At 45.7% G+C, this 20,169-nt stretch overlaps 2 protein-coding genes across 4 annotated transcripts in view; one reads left to right on the forward strand and one right to left on the reverse strand.

Annotated features, from left to right (window-relative positions):
- CD244 (CD244 molecule) overlaps positions 1-4,214 on the forward strand; it is a 32,732-nt gene extending 28,518 nt beyond the window's left edge. The window contains exons 7-9 of the mRNA XM_019036710.4: positions 303-368; positions 1,800-1,856; positions 2,948-4,214. Coding sequence (XP_018892255.1) covers positions 303-368; positions 1,800-1,856; positions 2,948-3,028 — 204 coding nt within the window. The 3' untranslated portion in view covers positions 3,029-4,214. The remainder of the gene's footprint in view (positions 1-302; positions 369-1,799; positions 1,857-2,947) is intronic.
- A 1,834-nt stretch (positions 4,215-6,048) lies between these two features.
- Positions 6,049-20,169, reverse strand: part of LY9 (lymphocyte antigen 9) — a 32,189-nt gene continuing 18,068 nt past the window's right edge. Inside the window, exons 4-10 of one of the 3 annotated variants that reach the window (XM_004027728.5) lie at positions 19,627-19,968; positions 17,528-17,797; positions 16,073-16,174; positions 15,018-15,071; positions 10,541-10,830; positions 10,088-10,156; positions 6,049-6,609 (exon numbers count right to left, since the gene is read on the reverse strand). In XM_004027728.5, the coding sequence (XP_004027777.4) occupies positions 6,541-6,609; positions 10,088-10,156; positions 10,541-10,830; positions 15,018-15,071; positions 16,073-16,174; positions 17,528-17,797; positions 19,627-19,968 (1,196 nt within the window). In that variant the 3' untranslated portion in view covers positions 6,049-6,540. Of the gene's footprint in view, positions 6,610-10,087; positions 10,157-10,540; positions 10,873-15,017; positions 15,072-16,072; positions 16,175-17,527; positions 17,798-19,626; positions 19,969-20,169 lie in introns of all 3 variants that reach the window. The other 2 variants (XM_004027727.5, XM_004027726.5) reach the window with 2 other exon arrangements.

Here is a 20,169-nt window from a genome sequence, read left to right on the forward strand (position 1 = left end):
CGAGACATTGCACTCCAGCCCAGGCAATAGAGCGAAACTCTGTCTCAAAAACAAACAAACAAAAAAACAGTTAGAGGAGAATACATGTATAAGATAAATGCTCAACAAATAGAAGCTTTCATTAATGACAGAGCGAGACTAGCACTCAGGTTGTCTGAACTCCTGGCTAGTCCAGGGCTCTTTTCACTAACACTTGAAGCTTCCATCTGGGCAGGGTTGAGGAGGAGAAATGGAAGAGATAACCTTTGTAGGACTGTGCTGGATCTGTGCTTCTGAAATGATTTTATTTCTCTTCTCATTAGTCTTCTGCTCCCACGTCACAAGAACCTGCATATACATTATATTCATTAATTCAACCTTCCAGGAAGGTGAGCCTCTTCCTGTGGTGGTGGTGGGGTGTTGTTGATGTAGATGTGTATTTTGCATGTGTTTGCAGTGAGAGTGTGTGTGCACATCCTGGCAAGTTGTTCTTTACTGTGTGTATCTGAGTAGCTTCTGTTAAATGACTGTATTTAAATGTCAATGGGCCAATGAGAAATGCCTTACTGGTTCTGTCTGGAGAAAAATAACAGCTTCTAGACTAAGAGAACAGTAGATTAGATGAGTTTTTGGGAGTTTCTGTGGGAGGTAAAGGACAATCAGAGACAGAAAGGAGGTGCTTTGCACAGAGAGACTACGGGGTACTTAGTAGGTCAGCTGAGGCTATGGTGAGAGATACTGGAGGGGTTTGCAAGGCAAGGCATATTGCCTGGAGCTGGAGGAGTAGACTGGATCTAGAGAGACACAATCTTGACCTTCAGAGACCAGAAAAAGGTCCTGGCCAGTCAGTCACCTGCTGGTGGAGGCCTCTGGACTGAGGCAACCCATCCTTTTGCACTGAAATCTTTCTCCAAGCTGAGTTCATAGCTCTCTTGTGTACTTGGAAACAGAGTTGGATATCCTGGTACACATGGTCATTGTTTTTCTCTTGTATGGAAGGGGATGGGAAGAGTGGTGTTCCCAAGGCTGGAGCCACAGTGTGAAGCCAGAAAGCCTTAACATGGTAGTATGGGAATTTGGGAGTCCACACAACTGTGGAAGTCCATGCAGGTCAGGGACCACAGGCCTGAAGGGGTTTAGGACAGATTTTCAAGACTGTTCATTCAACCTCCTTCCAACAAGCCATTCAACCTAGTTGGATCCCATTGTGAGACAGATTTGTTTTTAATTATATGCTACAATATAAGGCCATATAGATGTTCACAGGCACCATGTTCACATGCTTTGGTGTATGTAAACTCTATATGCTACTGAACGTGCCTCTGAATTCTAGTGTCCTTGGGTTGGCAATTATTTATATGCCTGGATTATTTACATTAAGGGTGTGTGTATGCCATGCGTTGAAGAGATACATGGTTTGGGGCAGTATTTGCATTAGGATTGCCTGAGGGATATGTGTGTATGTGTATGTGTGTGTGCTCTGGGAATGTGTGTGTATATATATATGTGTGTGTATATATATACACACACACACACATATATGTGTATGGGTTTTAGGTGTATGTGTGTATGGAACAGTAAATTCTGATTTTGGTTCAGAAATATCATATTATAGGCAAATACTGTATATATTGTGTCTTCCCTGGAGACCGTAAACACCATTGTTTTGCTCCTAGGGTGACAGATTCTATTCATTTTCTGGCTGAGAGTGCCTCAGAATTTTTCTGGGCCCTGAGTCTCTTTTGGGACCTCTCACATCACTTAGGAGTGGGAGAGCACTTATCTCGAAGTTAAGCATTCTTTACCTTCTGAATTTCTAGTCTGGATCCAGGAAGAGGAACCACAGCCCTTCCTTCAATAGCACTATCTATGAAGTGGTAAGATTCTGGAACTCCTCAATGGGTTTACTGTCTGTCGCATAGCCCTGAAATCTAGCCATGAAAGGGTACACTTAGGAAAAGGTCATTCACACAGTCTCAGAATTGTAGGGAATTTAGAGATCTTCTAATGCAAGTCTTTGTTTTAGAGATGAAGACACTGAAGCCCAAGGAGAGTGAGGGTCTGACCCAAGATCATATTGCATGTTTAGATATGATACTTACTGGGCAGCTTGGGTTCTAAATTAGGGCCATCCCCGAGCTAGTTCCCAGGCTATGGGCCACAAACTGGACATCTCTCCTTTCCAAGAGTGTTTGGAGGAGGGGTCAGAGAGGGGAAGATAAAGGACTCTAAATGATTTTCTAAAATTAGCAAGTCTCTGGGAGCCATTCCAGGACATAGGTGAGCTTAATCTTCTGCAGGGGTCAACACTATTCGGAGATGACCACTGAGCCTGGTGGTTGAATTGATTCCCATCAGAGCATTTAGGGACTGGAAAGGAGGGACTCAACATTTCTTGGGGGTTTATTATGGATAAGGTAGCCTGCCAGTGTCTTCACATGGATTATTTTATTTAGTCCTCACAGAATGCTACAAGATAGGTATAATTATACTTTCCATTTATACTCAGAGAAATTAAGGCATGGAGAGCATCCCCCAATCTCCCCCACTACCCATTAGCCACATACTACACCTGAGCATCCCCACCTGTGGTCCAATAAAGATGCTGCCATTGGTCAGAAGGGAGGGATGGGTGGCTGCCTGCTGGAGTTCCTGGCACTTCAGCTATCACCCAACATTAAAGCCAACTGGACATCCCAGGGTCATAGAGGGCACTGGGTAGACCCAGGCAGCTTGTGAGGTCATGAAAAAGCATATGTGGTTAAGAGAGTACTGGAATTGGAGCCAGAAGAACTAGATTCAAGTCCCTCCTGCACTTCACACTAGTCGTGGATCCTGAGTAATTTGTTTTGTCACTCTGAGCTTCATTTTTTAAATCTGTAAAATGGGGATGGCAAGTCATACCTCACAGGATTGTGATAAGGACTTCCCAGCGGAAGGGTCTGAAGTTTCTCCTTTTCTTTTGCAGATTGGAAAGAGTCAACCTAAAGCCCAGAACCCTGCTCGATTGAGCCGCAAAGAGCTGGAGAACTTTGATGTTTATTCCTAGTTGCTGCAGCAATTCTCACCTTTCTTGCACATCAGCATCTGCTTTGGGAATTGGCACAGTGGATGACGGCACAGGAGTCTCTAAAGAACAGTTCCTAGTCTGGAGAGGATATGGAAATTTGTTCTTGTTCTACATTTTGTTTTGAAAATGATGTCTAACAACCATGATAAGAGCAAGGCTGTTAAATAATGTCTTCCAATTTACAGATCAGACATGAATGGGTGGAGGGGTTAGGTTGTTCACAAAAGGCCACATTCCAAGTGTTTGTAATCTAGAAAGTGTTATGTAAGTGATGTTATTAGCATCGAGATTCCCTCCACCTGATTTTCAAGCTGTCACTTGTTTCCTTTTCTCCCCTATCTGGGTTGACTGCATTTCTAGACTCTCCCCGGCCCAGGCCCATCTTCCAAAGCAGGAGGAAGGAATGATAATGGTGACTCAGGGGAAGAAGAAACAGCCCTCCTCTGAAAGCCTGGACTGTCTGGCTGTGAACTGGCTGGCAGGTTCTGCACGTGGGTGGGGGCCAGGGCCTGGGCTTTACTCAATTGCAGAGAAAAAACTTTCTCCCTGCATCTTACACCTTTACCTCTGGCCAGTTGGCCACCAGGGCGAGTGGGCTGAAGGGAGAGTAGATGGTGCAAAGCAAGCCCATCTCTGAGTAGAAAAATCACCCAGAGCACATGCTGACCTGATAACTGGGTGTTGAGACCAGCTTTGTCCATGGTATGATGTTTGATTTATGAAGACACATTGTTAGAAATCCATTTGGCTTCTTCATAGAAGTGGCTTCCCAGAGGAAGAGGCCTCTCAGAAACCATGTTCTATTTAAGTTCTGAGTCCTGATGAGTGTTCCCCAGGATGCACATTGAAGGGAGGGCTCAGGCAGCTGAGGGCTGAGAATGAGGCAGTTGGAATCTAGACACTATGCTGGGTTCCCTGAGTCGTCAGGCCAGACATTTCAACAAGGCTGTGGGGAGCAGGGCTGTGACTCTGGCTGAGCCCAGGAAAGCAACAAGGGTGAACTGGGAGAGGACTTACTCAGAGACCCCAACAGGTGATACTGCACAAAGCCTGGTTCTTCAATTTTCCTACCCTGTATCTAATATAGGAGTTTCATATAAAACTGTGATATCATGCAGATGCAGTCTGAATTCCTTGCCTGAATTAAATTTATGTATCCTCTCCATACCCTGCATTTTTATTCTCTATAGCAGCCGAAGGGCACTTGTGGGCCATCAACAAACACATGTCTGTTTGAATACTGCTGTAGAGGGTCTGACTTCCTGGTGAGCTGGCAGTGTCCTTCAGCCCTGTTCACACTGGGACAGCAGAGAACTAGACACTAGGGGCTATTCCATCTTGTGAAGGAGAGCCAAGGCACGCACTTGGTCACATCCTGCAGGATCCCTTTCCCCTGAGACTGTGCTGCTGGCCAGGCTGGTTTCCTCCTGGAGAGAAGTGTGAACAGACCACATCTTAAAGCAAGTGAGAAGCTTAAAAACCAGGGAAATATATTCAGAAAGAGCCTGGGGGTCCAAGGCAGGTACTGGGAGTTGAGTTGCAGAGTCAAGGAGTTTAGTGAATAGAGGCAGCAGGAAATGATGGGGTTCAGAAACAGTCCAGATGAACACCAGGGACTCTGACCATTGACTGCTGCTGGCCTTTCATGTGTCCTGCATAGATCTTGAACTGGCCAGATTTATTTAAGGAGCAGAAGAGACCCTATGGGGTCAGGGCTTTTGAGGATGCTGTATTCTAGAAAGAAAGATGTACAACATCATCATGTTATGTGTCTGATTGTTGAGCTTCCGTGACAATGCCTCACAAAGATAATTATCCATGCAACAAGCCAGTCAATGAACAAGCAGTAATTAAGCTCCTGCTGTGTATGAAGCACTGCCTGAACTCCTGGGAGTACCCACTGCAGGTGACAGAAGCCATACTGAGTTCAGGCTCATGTGCAGGAGAGCATGACAGAGGCAGCACACAATTAAAGGACCTAGATGGGCTGCAAGGTGATGGTAACAGAAATGTACACTAGAGTATCATGAATATAAATCAAGTATAGTGCATCTTACAGGCAGAGGAGAGGGCTGTGGCCACAGTCTTGGGGAGAGATACTGTGGGTATTCTGTGTCCAGACTGGACAATAAGGAGGGAAGTTCTTTCGGGTAAATATGGGAGACTTATTTGAAACAGGCATTTTAAGCACCTTTACAAAACAGCAAAAGAGTAATACACACATACAGTTTAAAAAAAATCCAGCAGTACAAAAAATTGTGCAGTAAAAAATGTCTCTTTCCCAACTTGAGATTCCCAGTTCCTCCCCAGAGGCAGCCACTAATGTTTTTTGTATTTCTTTCCATAGCTTTTCTATGCCTATGTAAGCATGTAGACTTACATTTTTTTCTTTTCTTTTTCTTTCTTTCTTTCTTTCTTTTTTCTTTCTTTCTTTTCTTTCTTTCTTTCTTTCTTTTTTCTTTCTTTCTTTCCTTTCTTTCTTTCTTTCCTTTCCTTTCTTTCCTTTCTTTCCTTTCTCTCTTTCTTTCTCTCTTTCTCCTTCCTTTCTTCTTTTTTTTTTCCTTGAGATGAACTCTCGCTGTGTTGCTAAGGGTGGAATGCAGTGGCTCACTGCAACTTCCGCCTCCTGGGTTCGAGTGATTCTCCTGCCTCAGCCTCCCAAGTAGCCGAGATTACAGGCACACACCACCATGCCCAGCTAATTGTTTTTTTGTATTTTTATTAGAGACGGGGTTTCACTATGTTGACCAGGCTGGTCTTGAACTCCTGACCTCAACTGATCTGCCCACCTTGGCCTCCCAAAGTGCTGGAGTTATAGGCATGAACCACCGTGCCTGGCCAACATACATTTTTTTTTTTTTTAATCCAACTGGTAGCATACAATGCACATGGTCCTGAACTTTGTTTTTTCCACTCCATAATGTATCTTAGAGCCCATTCCATATTAGCACCTATTAGTCCTTGCTTGCTTTCCAAGCGGCAGGGTTTGCTGTTGCATGGGTATATAATCATATATGTAACTGGATTCTCACTGAATGAATGGACATTTAGGTTATTTCCTGCCTTTTATTTTAAATAACACTGCAGTGAGCATGATATTACGTACATCTTGTGTCATGTGTGACAATTCTCTTGGGTTCTTTTCAGCAGTGTTGAGAAGGTGGTGTAAAGGACAGCTGGTCCAGGCCCCTCAGCAACATTTGACCAGTCTTTGTAGAATTTCGAGGAGGAAACGCTATAAGTGTGCGAGGTGACAAATGGGGCAAAGACATCTGAAGCCCATAGGCTCCAAGAAGGAGCCTGTGTCTGAACTATTAATGGGTTTGGGAGGCCTTGAGGGTGAGAAGGAGGGGGAGGGGCCACATCCAGGCATCTCTGAGGCACTGAAGGAAATTCTGAGGTGCTTCGGTCTGCGAGCCCCAGGTCCCATGAGGTCCAGCTGACTTTCCAACCCCACGGTCCCAGGAGAGAGGCAGCAGCTGCTTTTCCTTTCAGGTGAAATTTTCATAGGTAGGACTTTCAGGAATTTCAAGATCATTCTGTTGTGGTGGTGGCACCACCTGTGAGCCAAAAATCCACAAAAGAATATGGTTAATAAAGCCTTGGAAGAGTGAGGCTGATGAAAGAGGAAGGCAAGGCCAGGCTATGACTGGTCCATCCTACAGAAGTAGAGTCATATGTGCTGGCCCAGGGATGGCGCAATCAACCAGCCTGATGCCAGGCATTTACGGAGGCTCCTAATAGGAAAGGCTGTGGGCTGGACTCTCTGCAAGGCCAACACAAGACAGTTTAGTGCAGCAAATCCAGGGGATAAAAAAATGACAATGAAGGGGCTTGCCCTCAAGAAGCTACTGTCAAATGATTCCAATCTCTGCCCTAGCTGGAGAAACAAAACGAACATTTATATGAAGATAATTTAGATGGCAGAGGTTAAGTTCCAAAGTAATGGTCCAGAGCATTAGTCCCCAAGCTGTTCCCAAGGGTTCTTAGGCTTCCCCGTCTGAGAGTGTTCAGGGAAGGCTCTAAAGAGCAGGTAAGCTCTGCGCTGACCCAGAGGAGCGGGAGGTTGGGTACCAGCAACAGCTTGGGGATAGCATAAACCTTTGAGATGTTGTACAGAGAGGTATATCAGAAATAAGAACTAAAGTAGGTTTGAGAATTTCCAGATCAAGTAGGCAATAATGGCCTTCAGAGATCCAAAACCAGAATTCCTGGTCCTGACAATTCTGAAGACAAAAGATATAGTTGTCAAGAGTTTGACTCAGGAAATGCAATGATTTCAACTTACACTGTAAGTGAGGTGGTTTCAGGGGTCTCAGTCTCCAGGGTAGTGTGGGTGCCTTGCAGGACTGACCAGACATGTGGTGGTCATTCTGAAACTCAGAGCAGGGACTGACTTTAAGTTTGACCGGTATTGACCCAAACACAAAGGGCCAGGCCGGAGTAGAAAGCAGCTCTGGGAATGCAGTGAACAGCACAGATTTGGCCTTAGGTTCCAAGGCAAAGTCTCTAGCTGGCTAAGCATTAGACTACTGTCTAGAAGTCAGGATGAGATGGATGATGGTTGAACCAAACCACACATCCCAACAAGTGTTTACTGAGCAAATTCTATCCATCTTTTAAGGCCCAACCCAAATTCCTTTTTCATGAAGCGTTTCCTCTTTACCACAGTGCAGTGATATCCCCCACCTTCAGCTTCTGAAAAACCCTTGGGAACTGTGCATACAATTTATTAAGTAGTCAAGTAACCTTAACCCATTTATGCAGGAGGTTGCAATTTTTTGAATTTGTGCATGAGTGAAAAATCAGACCTTGGTGATGATCTTGAGCAGTAGAATATAAATAACTCCTACATGCTTAGTGTTCCAATAATGGAACACCAGGCATAAGTGCAACATATGTTTGAACTGCATGGCCACTTACATGCGGATTTTTTTTCAATAAACATCACACCGAGTGTGCCTGCCTCTCCTGCCTCCCCTTTACCTCCTCTACCTCTTTTACCTCTACCATTCTTGAGAGAACAAGACCAACCCTTCCTCTTCCTCCTCAGCCTACTCAATGTGAAGGTGAGGATGAAGACCTTTACAATGATCCAATTCCACTTAATGAATAGTATACATATTTTATCTTCCTTATGATTTTCTTAATAATTTCTTTTCTCTAGCTTACTTTATTGTAAGAATACAGTATATAATACACATAACATGCAAAATATGTGTTAATCGAATGTTTATGTTTTTGGTAAGGCTTCTGGTCAACAGTAGGCTGTTAGTAGTTAAGTTCTGGAGAGTCAAAGTTATAGAATGATTTTTGATTGCATGGAGTGGGGTGGGGTTGGCACTGCTAAACCCCTGAATTGTTCAAGGGTCAACTGTAGTCTTTTTTTTTTTGAGATGGAGTTTTGCTCTTGTTGCCCAGGCTGGAGTGCAATGGTGTGATCTCTGCTCACTGCAACCTCCACCTCCTGGGTTCAAGCAATTCTCCTGCCTCAGCCTCCTGAGTAGCTGGGATTACAGGTGCCTGCCACCACACTCAGGTAATTTTAATATTTTTAGTAGAGATGGGGTTTTACCATGTTGGCCAGGCTGGTCTTGAACTCCTGACCTCAGGTGATCCACCTGCCTCGGCCTCCCAAAGTGCTGGGATTACAGGCATGAGCCACCATGCCCAGCCGAGAGTTTTTAAAAAAATATTTTTTTGAATATGCTATAGGGAGGGAATTTGGGGGAGATTTGAAAGCAAAAGTATGAATGGACACGATGTTTTCAGGAAAGTGAAAATGAAGTGGACAGTCAGATCAAGGTGAATTATTTAAGATTACTCAGGATGATCTTAAAACACCTCATGGTTCTTAATACTGGAACCTTAGGCAAAATTAACTTCCTTGAATCTGTTTCTTCAGCTATAAAATGTGGATGACAACACTTTTCTAGAAGTATTACAAAGATCAAAGAAGAATGTGTATCAAGGTATTGTATCTGCAAAACTTCATATAAAAGCAAGTCAGTTATTATTATCATTATGATTATTTAATGATAAATTCTACCTGTAAGGGATTTTTTTTTTTTTTTTAAGACATGGTCTCACTCTGTCACCCAGGCTAGATTTCAGTGGCATGATCTTGGCTCACTGCAGCCTTGAACTCCCCGGCTCAAGCGGTCCTCCCACTTAAGTGTCCTAAGTAGCTGGGACTACAGGTGTGTACCACCACAGGCCTGGGTAATTTTTTTTGAACTTTTTATAAAGACAGGGTTTCACCATGTTGCCCAGGCTGGGAATTTTTTTTTTTTTTTTTTTTTTTTTTTTGAGATGGAGTCTTGTTCTGTTGCCCAGGCTGGAGTGCAGTGGCACGATCTTGGCTCACTGCAAGCTCTGCCTCCTGGGTTCACGCCATTCTCCTGCCTCAGTCTCTGAGTAGTTGGAACTACAGGCGCCTGCCACCACGCCTGGCTAATTTTTTTGTATTTTTAGTAGAGACGGAGTTTCACCGTGTTAGCCAGGATGGTCTCCATCTCCTGACTTTGTGATCCACCCGCCTTGGCCTCCCAAAGTGCTGGGATTACAGGTATGAGCCACCGCGCCCGGCTGGGATTTTTTTAAACACTAGAATAAAACTAACGTACTGTAGGTGGTGGTGTATTTTCCGAAAATTCTTGTTGTTAAATTGTTAGCTAATTTTCAATGGTTTTGAGAAGTTGTCATTTAGGTAGATTAGGATTAGGGTTAGAGATAGATTTAAAAAACTATAAAGACCCTACCTTGTTTGAGTGTATAAGCTGTCATTCGGGTCAGTGTTAAAAATAACCAACATAAGATATTATTAAATCAATTAGAAATGTTCAGCCTTTGGTCACACAGATGTCAGGAATATTTGTTTACGCATCTGTGTTGACCATGGAATGTATCTGAGGGGTGCATAGTGGGTAGAATTTGAGATCCTTAGCCATGGGAATCTCGGATTTTCAGTTCAAAGGATCTAAAGAATAGTTCCTCACTCTGTGGGCTTTGGGATACAGAGAATGTAGTTCTCACCACCTGAGGTTTCCATATGGAGCAGTAGATTGTGGCTGAGCTCTCTTCCTTCTGAGAAACTGGGGTCTTTCCCTGTAACAGACCAACAGCAGATGAGCCCTAGTGACCACATGAGAGCTTTTCAGTTTTACCCTCAACCCTTGAGGAGAGGGGATACCCCCTGGCTTCCCATCTCACACACAGGGTGGGAGCTGCCTTAGTGCAGTGGGGATGGTGCCTCTGGTTCTCCAACACCTTCCTTATCAGTGGTCCAAGAATGAGAGCTGAGGGACAAGTCCCTCCTTCCACAGGATCCCAAGGTTTGGTAAACATGGACACAGCCATGAGTCCCTGCCCGTATGCCCCTAGTCCTGTTTCCAGGCCCCAGCCCCCAGTTTGGAGGAACTAGTCATCCAGGATCTCAGATGCCGCTAGACGTGGGAGGAGGAGGAAGGTGTACTGATCAGAAGGGCTCACCTGTAAGTTGAACACTTGTGCATACACGGTGTTCTCTCCAACCACAGACTCAACTTCCGTGACATATGGAGTGATGGGATCATAGTCTGCTTGGCCCTCAGGGGCTGGGTCATGTCCAGCGCCCTCCTGAGTGACCTGGTCATACACCTCGTCTCTTCCACTGATGGGCTTGTGCACCTCAGGCCTGTCCTCATCCTCCTCAGTTGTGAGGTTGCTGTCAGAGCTGCTGTCTGAGGTGGGTGTAGGCTGTTGCCTGGCAGGCCTGAGGGGAGTGTCCAGCTTCTCGTACCCTTGGGAGAGCACAGAGTATAGCGTGTGGCCAGCTGTGGGTTCTGGAACACATTGTGCAGGGCTGATAAAAGTATGCCAACCCCACCTCTCTTCTTGCTTTGCTGCAAGGCCCCAGCCTGCTCTGATGCCTGCATTAGATGAGGCCTAGAGAACCGAAGGAGATTGTTTTTTCCTGTCTTCCCTCAGGGGGTCCATTCCACTCTCCCTTCCTCCTTCCTTTCAAGCATTCATTTATTCACTCATTTGATAAATATTAAATATGACATGTGACAGACTTTAGAAACTCTCTGGCCCTGTGGGATAAACCATGCCAAGCATCATTGCAGGTACTCTGGGGAAACACAAAGGTAAGCTAGACCTGGCCCTGGAGGAGCACCCTGTCTAGCTGGGGAGTCAGGTGCATGTGTAAATCAGTAACGTAAGGCCAGCTTTGCCAAGTATCCTATGGAACGTATGAGGAAAGTGCAGAGTTGAGAGGAGATGACTCTGGTTAGAGAAGCAGAGAGGAACTCATGAAAGTGGCAGAATTGAGGTGGGTCTTGAATAGGGATTCAATATTTCGATGAGTGGAAGGGTATTCTAGGTGGAGGAGGGAACAGCATGATTAGAGGCAGGTGTAAAGCCTGGAGCAGTCTCCTTTTCCGAAAGGATGATATTAAAAATACTTAACAATTGCAATGGTCAGGCCTTGGGCAATCAGCACGGGCACCTGTGAACAGTGGCATGGTGGATGCTCTGTGAGGGCCGGTGTGGCCCACTGGGTGGATATGCTGTGAACGCTGTCATGGCACACTGGGTGGATGTCAACCCTGCCTGTGGGGCACATGAAGTAGCCCATTTTGATACAGGAGTTAAGAAGAAATTACTTAGGCAGATAGTAAGGGTATGGGAGCCCTTGGTCAGGCTTTTCTTTTTATTGAAAAGCAGCCCCAAATCATTTTCTAACAAAGAGCAGCCTGCAAGCTGGGAGCTTGCATGGGTGAACACCAGCAGGGACTAAGGAATAGACATTTTCAAAATGGCGGCTCCATCTTCCCTTCCCTGCCAGCCACTTGTATAGAAAGGAGCAGATAAGATGGTGCCAATAAACTGGAAAATCCATTTGCATAAGAAGATTAGGGTGTGGCAACCAGCCTTTCCCAGGCACTACGTAAACGTCATGCCTTATCGAACCAATCTGTGAGCCCTAGGTAAATCAGACACCGCCTCCTCAAACTGGACTGTAGAACTCAGCGCATTCACCAGCAGCCGGTCCCCACCCCTCTGAGACCCCTTCCTCTATAGAGGAAGCTGTTTCTCTTTTTCTTTTCTTCTACTTATTAAACGTCCGCTCCTAAACTCCTCCTGTGTGTCTGTGTCCTAAACTTTCCCGGCACGTGAGGACAAACCCTGAGTTTATATCTCAGACAACATAGCCCCTTCAATTTGACCTGATGCTCATATTTAGTAAGTGCCTACTGTGTGCGAGGCACAGTTCTAAATGCTTTTCATGAACAAGTTTATTTAGTCTGCCTAAAACCCCATGAAGCATAGACAATAACTCTCCGTATTTATTTTTTGTAGATGAGGAAACTCGGGCACGTAAAGATTAAGTATTTTCCCGAGTAAGGGGTAGGGCCAGGATTTGACTACAACTAGTCTTGTCCCTGATGCTCTTAACTGCTGCTCAATCCTGCCCCCTCCCGGCTGGCCCCTCTTTCTCTTTCGCTCAATACTGAGTGAAAATAGGTAGATACCTTCATTTTGGAAGGTAAGGAAACTGAGGCTTAGGGATTCATAAGGAGGAGAGCTAGGGTTTGAGCACAGGGTTGTCCTACCTCAGAACCCATACACTTGACCACTTGGTTATATTGCCTTTTGAACAGACAAAGGCCATTAGGGGCTATTGAAGGTTTTAGAGAAGTCAGAGTTGAGCTTGGCAAAGTGATGAGAGGGAATAGTCTGCAAAGAAACTATTAGCATACTTTAGGAAAGAAGTAACAAGGAATGAAAATGTCTGTTAATAAGGACTGGTAAAGTAAATTAGTACTGGTAAAGTAAATTAGTTAAACAAATGTGTAGAATGGAATAAATGGGAATCAGTTTTAATCTACAAACACTAATATTGCTGGGATGTACTGTTAAGATCAAAAAGCAAGGTTTAGAAAAAAAGTGTTATGGATTGCTCCCGTATGTGAAGTTAAAGGAACACCCTCCCCACACAAATATGTATGAAACCTGCAAATGCATTAAAAGTTTCTGAAAGGATTCAGGTCTGTAGAAATCTCAGCAGTGGTTGTCTCTTGGGGGAGAGACTTAGAACCTGGAGACTGGAATTTGGAAAGACAACTACTTTTAACTGTATGCCATGTGAATATATGGTTTTTTTTTTGTTTGTTTTTTGTTTTTTGTTTTTTTTAGCAAAGTTTCACTCTTTTTGCCCAGGTTGGAGTGCAATGGTGCAGTCTCAGCTCACTGCAACCTCTGCCTTCCGGGTTCAAGTGATTCTCCTGCCTCAGCCTCCAGAGTAGCTGGGATTACAGGCATGTGCCACCATGCCTGGCTAATTTTTATATTTTTGTTAGAGACGGGGTTTCACCATGTTGGCCAGGCTGGTCTTGAATTCCTGACCTCAGGTGATCTACCTGCCTCAGCCTCCCAAAGTACTGGGACTACAGGCGTGAGCCACCGTGCCCAGTCTGACTTTTGAATTAAAAAAAAAAAAACTATTCAATGAAACAACAAATTGGTGACAACGTGAACTAAGGCAGTGACAGTGGATCTAGGGAAGAGGAGACCTTGGAGAGGTTAAAGAAGCAGGCCTTGGAGGTTCAAGAAGGGTTCTGGGGGAGAGAGAAGAGGTAGGGAGGTGGTGGTGGCCCCAACATCTCTTTACCCTCTGCCCAAGGAAGGAGGGTTCAGGCAGGGGGACACCAGGGCTCTGTCCTGCCAGTAGTGAGGAGGGAGCTGATGGGGAGCTTCATAGTCCAGCCTAATTCCCTTCCTTGCCCCCTGTCTCTTGGTTATGCTTTTCCATCAGAAGAGCCCATATCGTCACATGCTCCCTGCCCAGTCCTGCCTCTGATTCCATCTCCACGGGGAATCCCTGCCATGAAGGGTGACATACAGTTTTATTTATTTATTTATTTATTTATTTATTTTTTAAAGCAGGATTTGGTTAGAGTGAGCACAGGTTGGGGATTCCTTAGCACTCCAGAGCTCCAGAGTTTAAGGTGAAATTTTAGGACACTGTGGCATGGGAGTGGGGGAGTAAAGGCAGGCATCTCAGCTCCCCACACTGAAACCTGTCAGAGCAGTTCCATTTCCCACGATGCTCTTAGGTAATAGGTTGTACAGTCTCCTGAGGTTTAATTTTAATTAAGTTTTAAATTTTTTTCTACCACAGATTTACTGTTCCATCTGGCCTTTGTTTCTCTGTTCTCAGAATGGAGACAATAACTCCATCCTCATTGTAGGCCACATTCAAATGGTGAATGGCTAATGCCCAAGGAACCCTAGAGACCCTGGGGGACAGACTGCCTCTCCTAGCTCTGGTGACCATCTCTGAGGAGTCTATCTTGGCTTTTGTTTCTATGCTACCTTCCTTTTCAAACTTCAATGGGCATATGAATCACTTATGGATCTTGTTAAAATACAGGTTTGGAATCAGTATTCTGGGGTGATGCCCAAGATTCCCTCCCTCCCTCCCTCCCTCCCTCCCTCCCTCCCTTCCTTCCTTCCTAACTTCCTTCCTCTCTCTTTCTTTCTCTTTCTGTTTTTTTTTTTTTTTTGAGACAGAGTCTTGCCCTGTTGCCCAGACTGTAGTGCAGTGGCGTGATCTAGGCTGGCTGCAACCTCCACCTCCCAGGTTAAATAGATTCTCATGCCTCAGCCTCCCGAGTAGCTGGGATTACAGGCGTGCACCACCATGCCCAGATAATTTTTTCTATTTTTAGTAGAGACAGGGTTTCACTTTGTTGGCCAGGCTGGTCTTGAACTCCTGGCCTCAAGTGATCTACCTGCCTCAGCCTCCCGAAGTGCTGGGATTACAGGTGTGAGCAATGGTACCTGGTCAGATTTTGCATTTCTAACAAGTTTCCTGGGTGATGCCCACACTGCTGGCCAGCAGACCACACTTTGAGCAGCAAGACTTTAGAACTTCCATTTGGACCAGAGACCCCATAGCCTGTGTCATGGGTGATGTTACCTGGTGTATCCGCTGGGGCCTCAGCTTGGCTGGAACAGAAGGCTGGGACTGAACCTGAGAAACAAAGTTAGAGAAGGTTTATCAAGAGGGCTGTGAGGTGAGAGGTGTCTTTTATTCTGTGAGAGTCAAATGAGAAGGGGAGAGACTTCTGGGACATAGACAGGGAAAAGGCTTCAGGAAGGAGGATGAACCCTGATGAGAAGCCAGGCCTATGTGAAGGGGTGACCAGAGTCTAGGGCTACTTTCTGCAGAGGTGGAGGCTCTGGAGCTTCCTGCCATCCCTCCAGAAGAGAGAGCTCCTCTGCCATAGCCACTGATCAGAGTAGTTTGCCTGCAATTCAGTAATTCTTCCAGGGACCCCATGTGTTCTACCCATTCTGCTCTTTTTGGCTACTACTTCATTTCCACTTCAATACTGGGATTCTAGAGGAGCTGCCAATCATAATAATGTATCTTCTTGGCTATAGAAATTGGTCCAAGCAGCAGCCACATGACCTTAACTTGGGCCAATCAGAGCTATTTCTGACATTCTTTAAATTGGAGTTAGAGGGAAGCACATTTTCTTCCCTGTCTGGTGTCGGAGCTGTTATTATGTGTGGGTCTGGAGCTGCCAGCTGTTGTGTTGTGGTACACTCCTCCCCTCGCTCCCACCCCTTCCCTCAGCTGGCTGCAGTAGGAAGAGTTAAGCTGACTCAAAATACACAGTAGAGATGAAAGGTGGAGAGCTCTGATGACTTTTGAGTCTCTGGTGACATTTCTCCATTATGCCAGCTCTATCCCTGCCTTCCCCACAGATTGATTATTTAAGTGAAAAAATAATAAATCACTCTCCCTGCTCCCACATGCCTTTTTTTTTCTGTCTAAGCTACTTTGAACTGGGCTTCTATTATTTGTAAGTAAAGAGTCCCAACTGACACCCCTCCCCCATTGCTCTGAGAAGAAATAAGATGCTGGCAGGGAGGGGTAGCACGGGATTGTGTGAGGGCAGAGAAGCCTCCACAAGTCCCAGGGAAATGGCCTAGCACTGGCGGACAACATTGATCTCGGAAACTCACACCGTCCTTTTTGCTTCCAAATGCACCAGCTGAAGATCCCAATGCACAGAAGGCAAACCATCAGGAACAACCCAATCCAAAGCTTTGTGTTTCTCTCAGGTCCTTTGAGGAGGAAATGAGTGATGTTAATTCAAATAATGACAAGACACACTGGAGCAGACAATGCACAGAACATGATGGCCATCCTACCTGCCCCTTAAAATCCATGACATTGTGGAAAGTCTTTCTTTTCATTCATTCTACAACCATGTTTCGAGCAAGCATTACTCTAGGCAAGAGGTTATAGCAGTACCTGAGGCAGACAGTCCCTGGGTAGAGAGGTTTACGGCTTGCCCGGTGTCACAGAGTTTCAAGTGTCTGACCTGAGGTTCGAGTGCAGATCCTACAGTGCCCTTAATCGCCACATTACACTGCCCCTCTGTAAATGATATGAGAGGAGTTCCAGATTCCTGTTAAGCTGGACTCTAGATCTGTCTGCCAGACACAATCTGACCCAACATTGTCAGATCCTGAGTAGACCGTACCTTTTTTCTGCTTCCTTCTACGGAAGAGCAGAAGATAGAGCTCAGGGTTCGAAACCAGCTTTTATGGTGTGACCTTGGATAAGTCCCTTATCTTTTCTGAGCCTCAGTTTCTTTATCCATATAAAGGGGAAAAATGAGAATATCTACTCTGTAGGATTGTTGCGAAGATTGTGCAAAAATGCCTGAAGGCCTAGAATAGTGCTTGGCATTTAGTAAGGGCCACTGGGGCTTCTTTTCTAGCTCCCACTCACGCAGCCTTTGTTCCTGTGTGGTCCACATCCCTTTCCATATCAGCTTCCTATCGGCTTTTCTCCACAAGCCTCTAACTCTGTGCTGTTCAATATGGTAGCCACAAGCTATGCATAAGCCCTTGAAGTGTGGCTAGTATTACTGAGACACCAAATTGCTTCTTTTATTTAGTTTTAGTTTAAATTTAAAAATGGCTACTCAATTCCTTCTTGAAAAACTGATAAGTATGCTTGGAATAACTTGGGTGCATAAATCTATTTTTTCAACTGTAAATTTTACAAAGTCTGAATATAGATTAAACACTTTCAGTGAAAATTTAGCATCGGAATCGAGACGTGCTGTAAGTGTAAAAAACATACTGGCTCTCAAAGACTTAGTACAAAATAAAATGTAGTGTCTAATGAATGTTTTTTGTATTGAATACACATTGAATAATGATATTTTGGATATATTCAGTTAAATAAAACATATTATTAAAGTAACTATTTCTTCTTGCTTTTTCTAATGTGGCTATTAGAACATTAAAATCACATGCGTGACTCTCATATATCTGTGGAAACATGCCACTCTAAAGAGCTCTCACCCACAGCCTCTCACTGCACTTCATAAAGAATCAGTCAGGATGCAAACTCTTGGAGGCCCCAAGGCCCTGTGACCTGAGTAAATAGAGATGGAGGGAAACCTGAACAGATGTTCTCAGAAAGAAACTGGTGGGAACTGTTGCTGACAGGGTTGCTGGCTGTGCATGTGAGGTTGGGGTGATTTTCACTACTTCTCCATGAGACGTTGAGGTGTGATTCCCCTTGGGACACAACAGCTTCCTTCTGCAGCGGGGTCCATGTGTACATGACAGTGTTTCCCCCATCCTCCACGGAGCAGGTCAGGCTGATCCTGCAGATGCCATCCTCACTGTGCCTGAGGCTCCACGTGATTTTGGGCTTCCTCAGCCTCCCTGTGAGGAGAGAGGCAGACTCCATGTGGAATCAGGCCTGCCCCCTGAGCAGTCACCTGTCTTCATTCATTGAAAATATATTCATGAAGCTGAGTGTTGATACTGCCAGCAAAGTGCCTCCAGGAGCCACAGGAATTTTGGAGTATACCTGTCATTTTCCTCACCACTTGTGACATCTCAGACACACCTCTTTGCCTCTTGATGCTCAGGTGAGAAACAAGGGAAATGATGAAAAGTGAAGAAAGAAAGATACAACCTCATTCTATACAGTTAGTTACAGCTGTGAAAGCAAGCAAACCAATCAACACAGATGAGCGCAACACTTCCATGTGCTGTGAAGACCCTTCAAGGCTTGCCTTTGAGGCTGATTTGTTTACTTATGTGAGATAAGGGATGCAGAGAGGTGAGCACTGTACCTGACACAGAGTAAATTCTCAATAAATGTTAGCAACTTTAAAAGAAACAGTAAGACTGACTCTATTTGTTTCCTGTTTATTATTTTTACTTAACCTTGTGGGTTCCTTTATATTTGAGGCATTGTGTGCAATAAGCATGGCTTGGCCGACTTGCTGCATATTTTAACAAAACCATGATAGTGACTCTTCACAGATACCTAGACATTGACAAACTCAGGCAGGGGGTATGCTGACTATGTCTGAATGGCACGAGTGAAGGAACAGGTAAACATAAACCATGCAAATTGCCAAGCCAAGCTCCTGTGAGGCCCAGGGCTGAGGAGGTAGAATGCAAATTCTGTTCCTCACGCCCAGGGGAACTGAGTGGCCCACCTTCTTGGAGGCCACAGTGTCTTTGGACACCAAGGGCTTCTCCTCAGTCTTCTCTGATTTCACCCCAGCCAACTCTGGCCTTATTCAAAATGATAATAGTTTATAAAAAATGCAGGTTGGGGCCAGGTGCCATGGCTCATGCCTGTAATCCCAGCACTTTGGGAGGCTGAGGCAGCGGATCACCTGAGGTCAGGAGTTTGAGACTTGCCTGGCCAACATGGCAAAACCCTATCTCTACTAAAAGTACAAAAATTAGCTGGGTGTGGTGGCGTGTGCCTGTAGTCCCAGCTACTTGGGAGGCTGAGGCAGGAGAATCCCTTGAACTTGGTAGTCAGAGGTTGCAGTGAGCTGAGATCGTGCCACTGTACTCCAGCCTGGGTGACAGAGCATGACTCTATCTCAAAAATTTAAAAATGCAGGTTGGTGAGTTCCCAGTCCCCCCCCCCCTTTTTTTTTTTTTTTAGACGGAGTCTCGCTCTTTCTCTCAGGCTGGAGTGAAGTGGCACGATCTCGGCTCACTGAAACCTCCGCCCGTTGGGGTTCAAGCGATTTTCCTGCCTCAGCCTCTGGAGTAGCTTGGATTACAGGCGCCCACCACTGAACCCAGCTAATTTTTGTGTTTTTAGTAGAGACGGGGTTTCACCCTGTTGGTCAGCCTGGTCTCAAATTCCTGACCTCAGGTGATCCACCTGCCTCAGCCTCCCAAAGTACCGGGATTACAGGTGTGAGCCACCACGCCTGGCCTCCTAGTCCCTTCTGACACTCAATGCAGAAGGACCGGGGCAAGCACCTAAAGTTGGGTGGTGGAGGCCTAACTGGCAGCCTAGATCCAGGGGCACTTTGGCGGGTAGACTTGTCCAGCAGCTAGTCATGAGTTTGCCTCCTGTGAATCAACTGGTGTGAACTGAACAGCTGTCTTAGTGGTCTGAGGCATTTCAGTATGAAGGAAGACCCTTGGAGAAGGGGAAGGTGGAGAAGGCAGCAGAGGAGAAAGCTTTCAGAGAAGGAATCTGGTGATGGGTGCCCTGCCCAGAGACTCACGGTAGATGAGCAGGGTGACATGTGTCATGCTGGTGACGCTGGAGGCCTCTGAGCACACGTAGGCATGGTAGGGGCCGGCGTCCTCTATCTTCAGCTGGCTGATCTTCAGGGAGCAGTCCTGGCTGGAGACCCACACCCTGTTCTTGTAAGGATCCCTGGATTTAATGAGTGGATCTGCTGTTGCTGCTTCTTCCCTCTCTTTGCTAATGATGGATGTGTTAAACAACCAGACAACCTTCTCTGTGTCCCGGCAGGCTGGGAGTGCCAGTGGCAGGGTGACTGTCTCTCCCAGGACCCCTACCACAGTCTTCCCCGTTGTTCCTCCTCTGGAGGCTCCTGGATCTGGGGTCACAGATGAGACATTGCAGCTTCAGTCACTGTCCCTACTCCCTTGGCCCCCAGGCATCCTAAAGGGGACTGAGGGGACTGAAGTCCCTCCTCCTCTTCCTCTTCCTCCTGGCCTCCTCCTCTGAGGGGCATGCCTGCTACTTCCCCATGACCACCTGTTCCACCGGGCTGTGCCCACTGAATACTTGGACTCTC

This window comes from Gorilla gorilla, chromosome 1 (assembly GCF_029281585.2).
Source record: "Gorilla gorilla gorilla isolate KB3781 chromosome 1, NHGRI_mGorGor1-v2.1_pri, whole genome shotgun sequence".
Taxonomy (NCBI): Eukaryota; Metazoa; Chordata; class Mammalia; order Primates; family Hominidae; genus Gorilla; species Gorilla gorilla.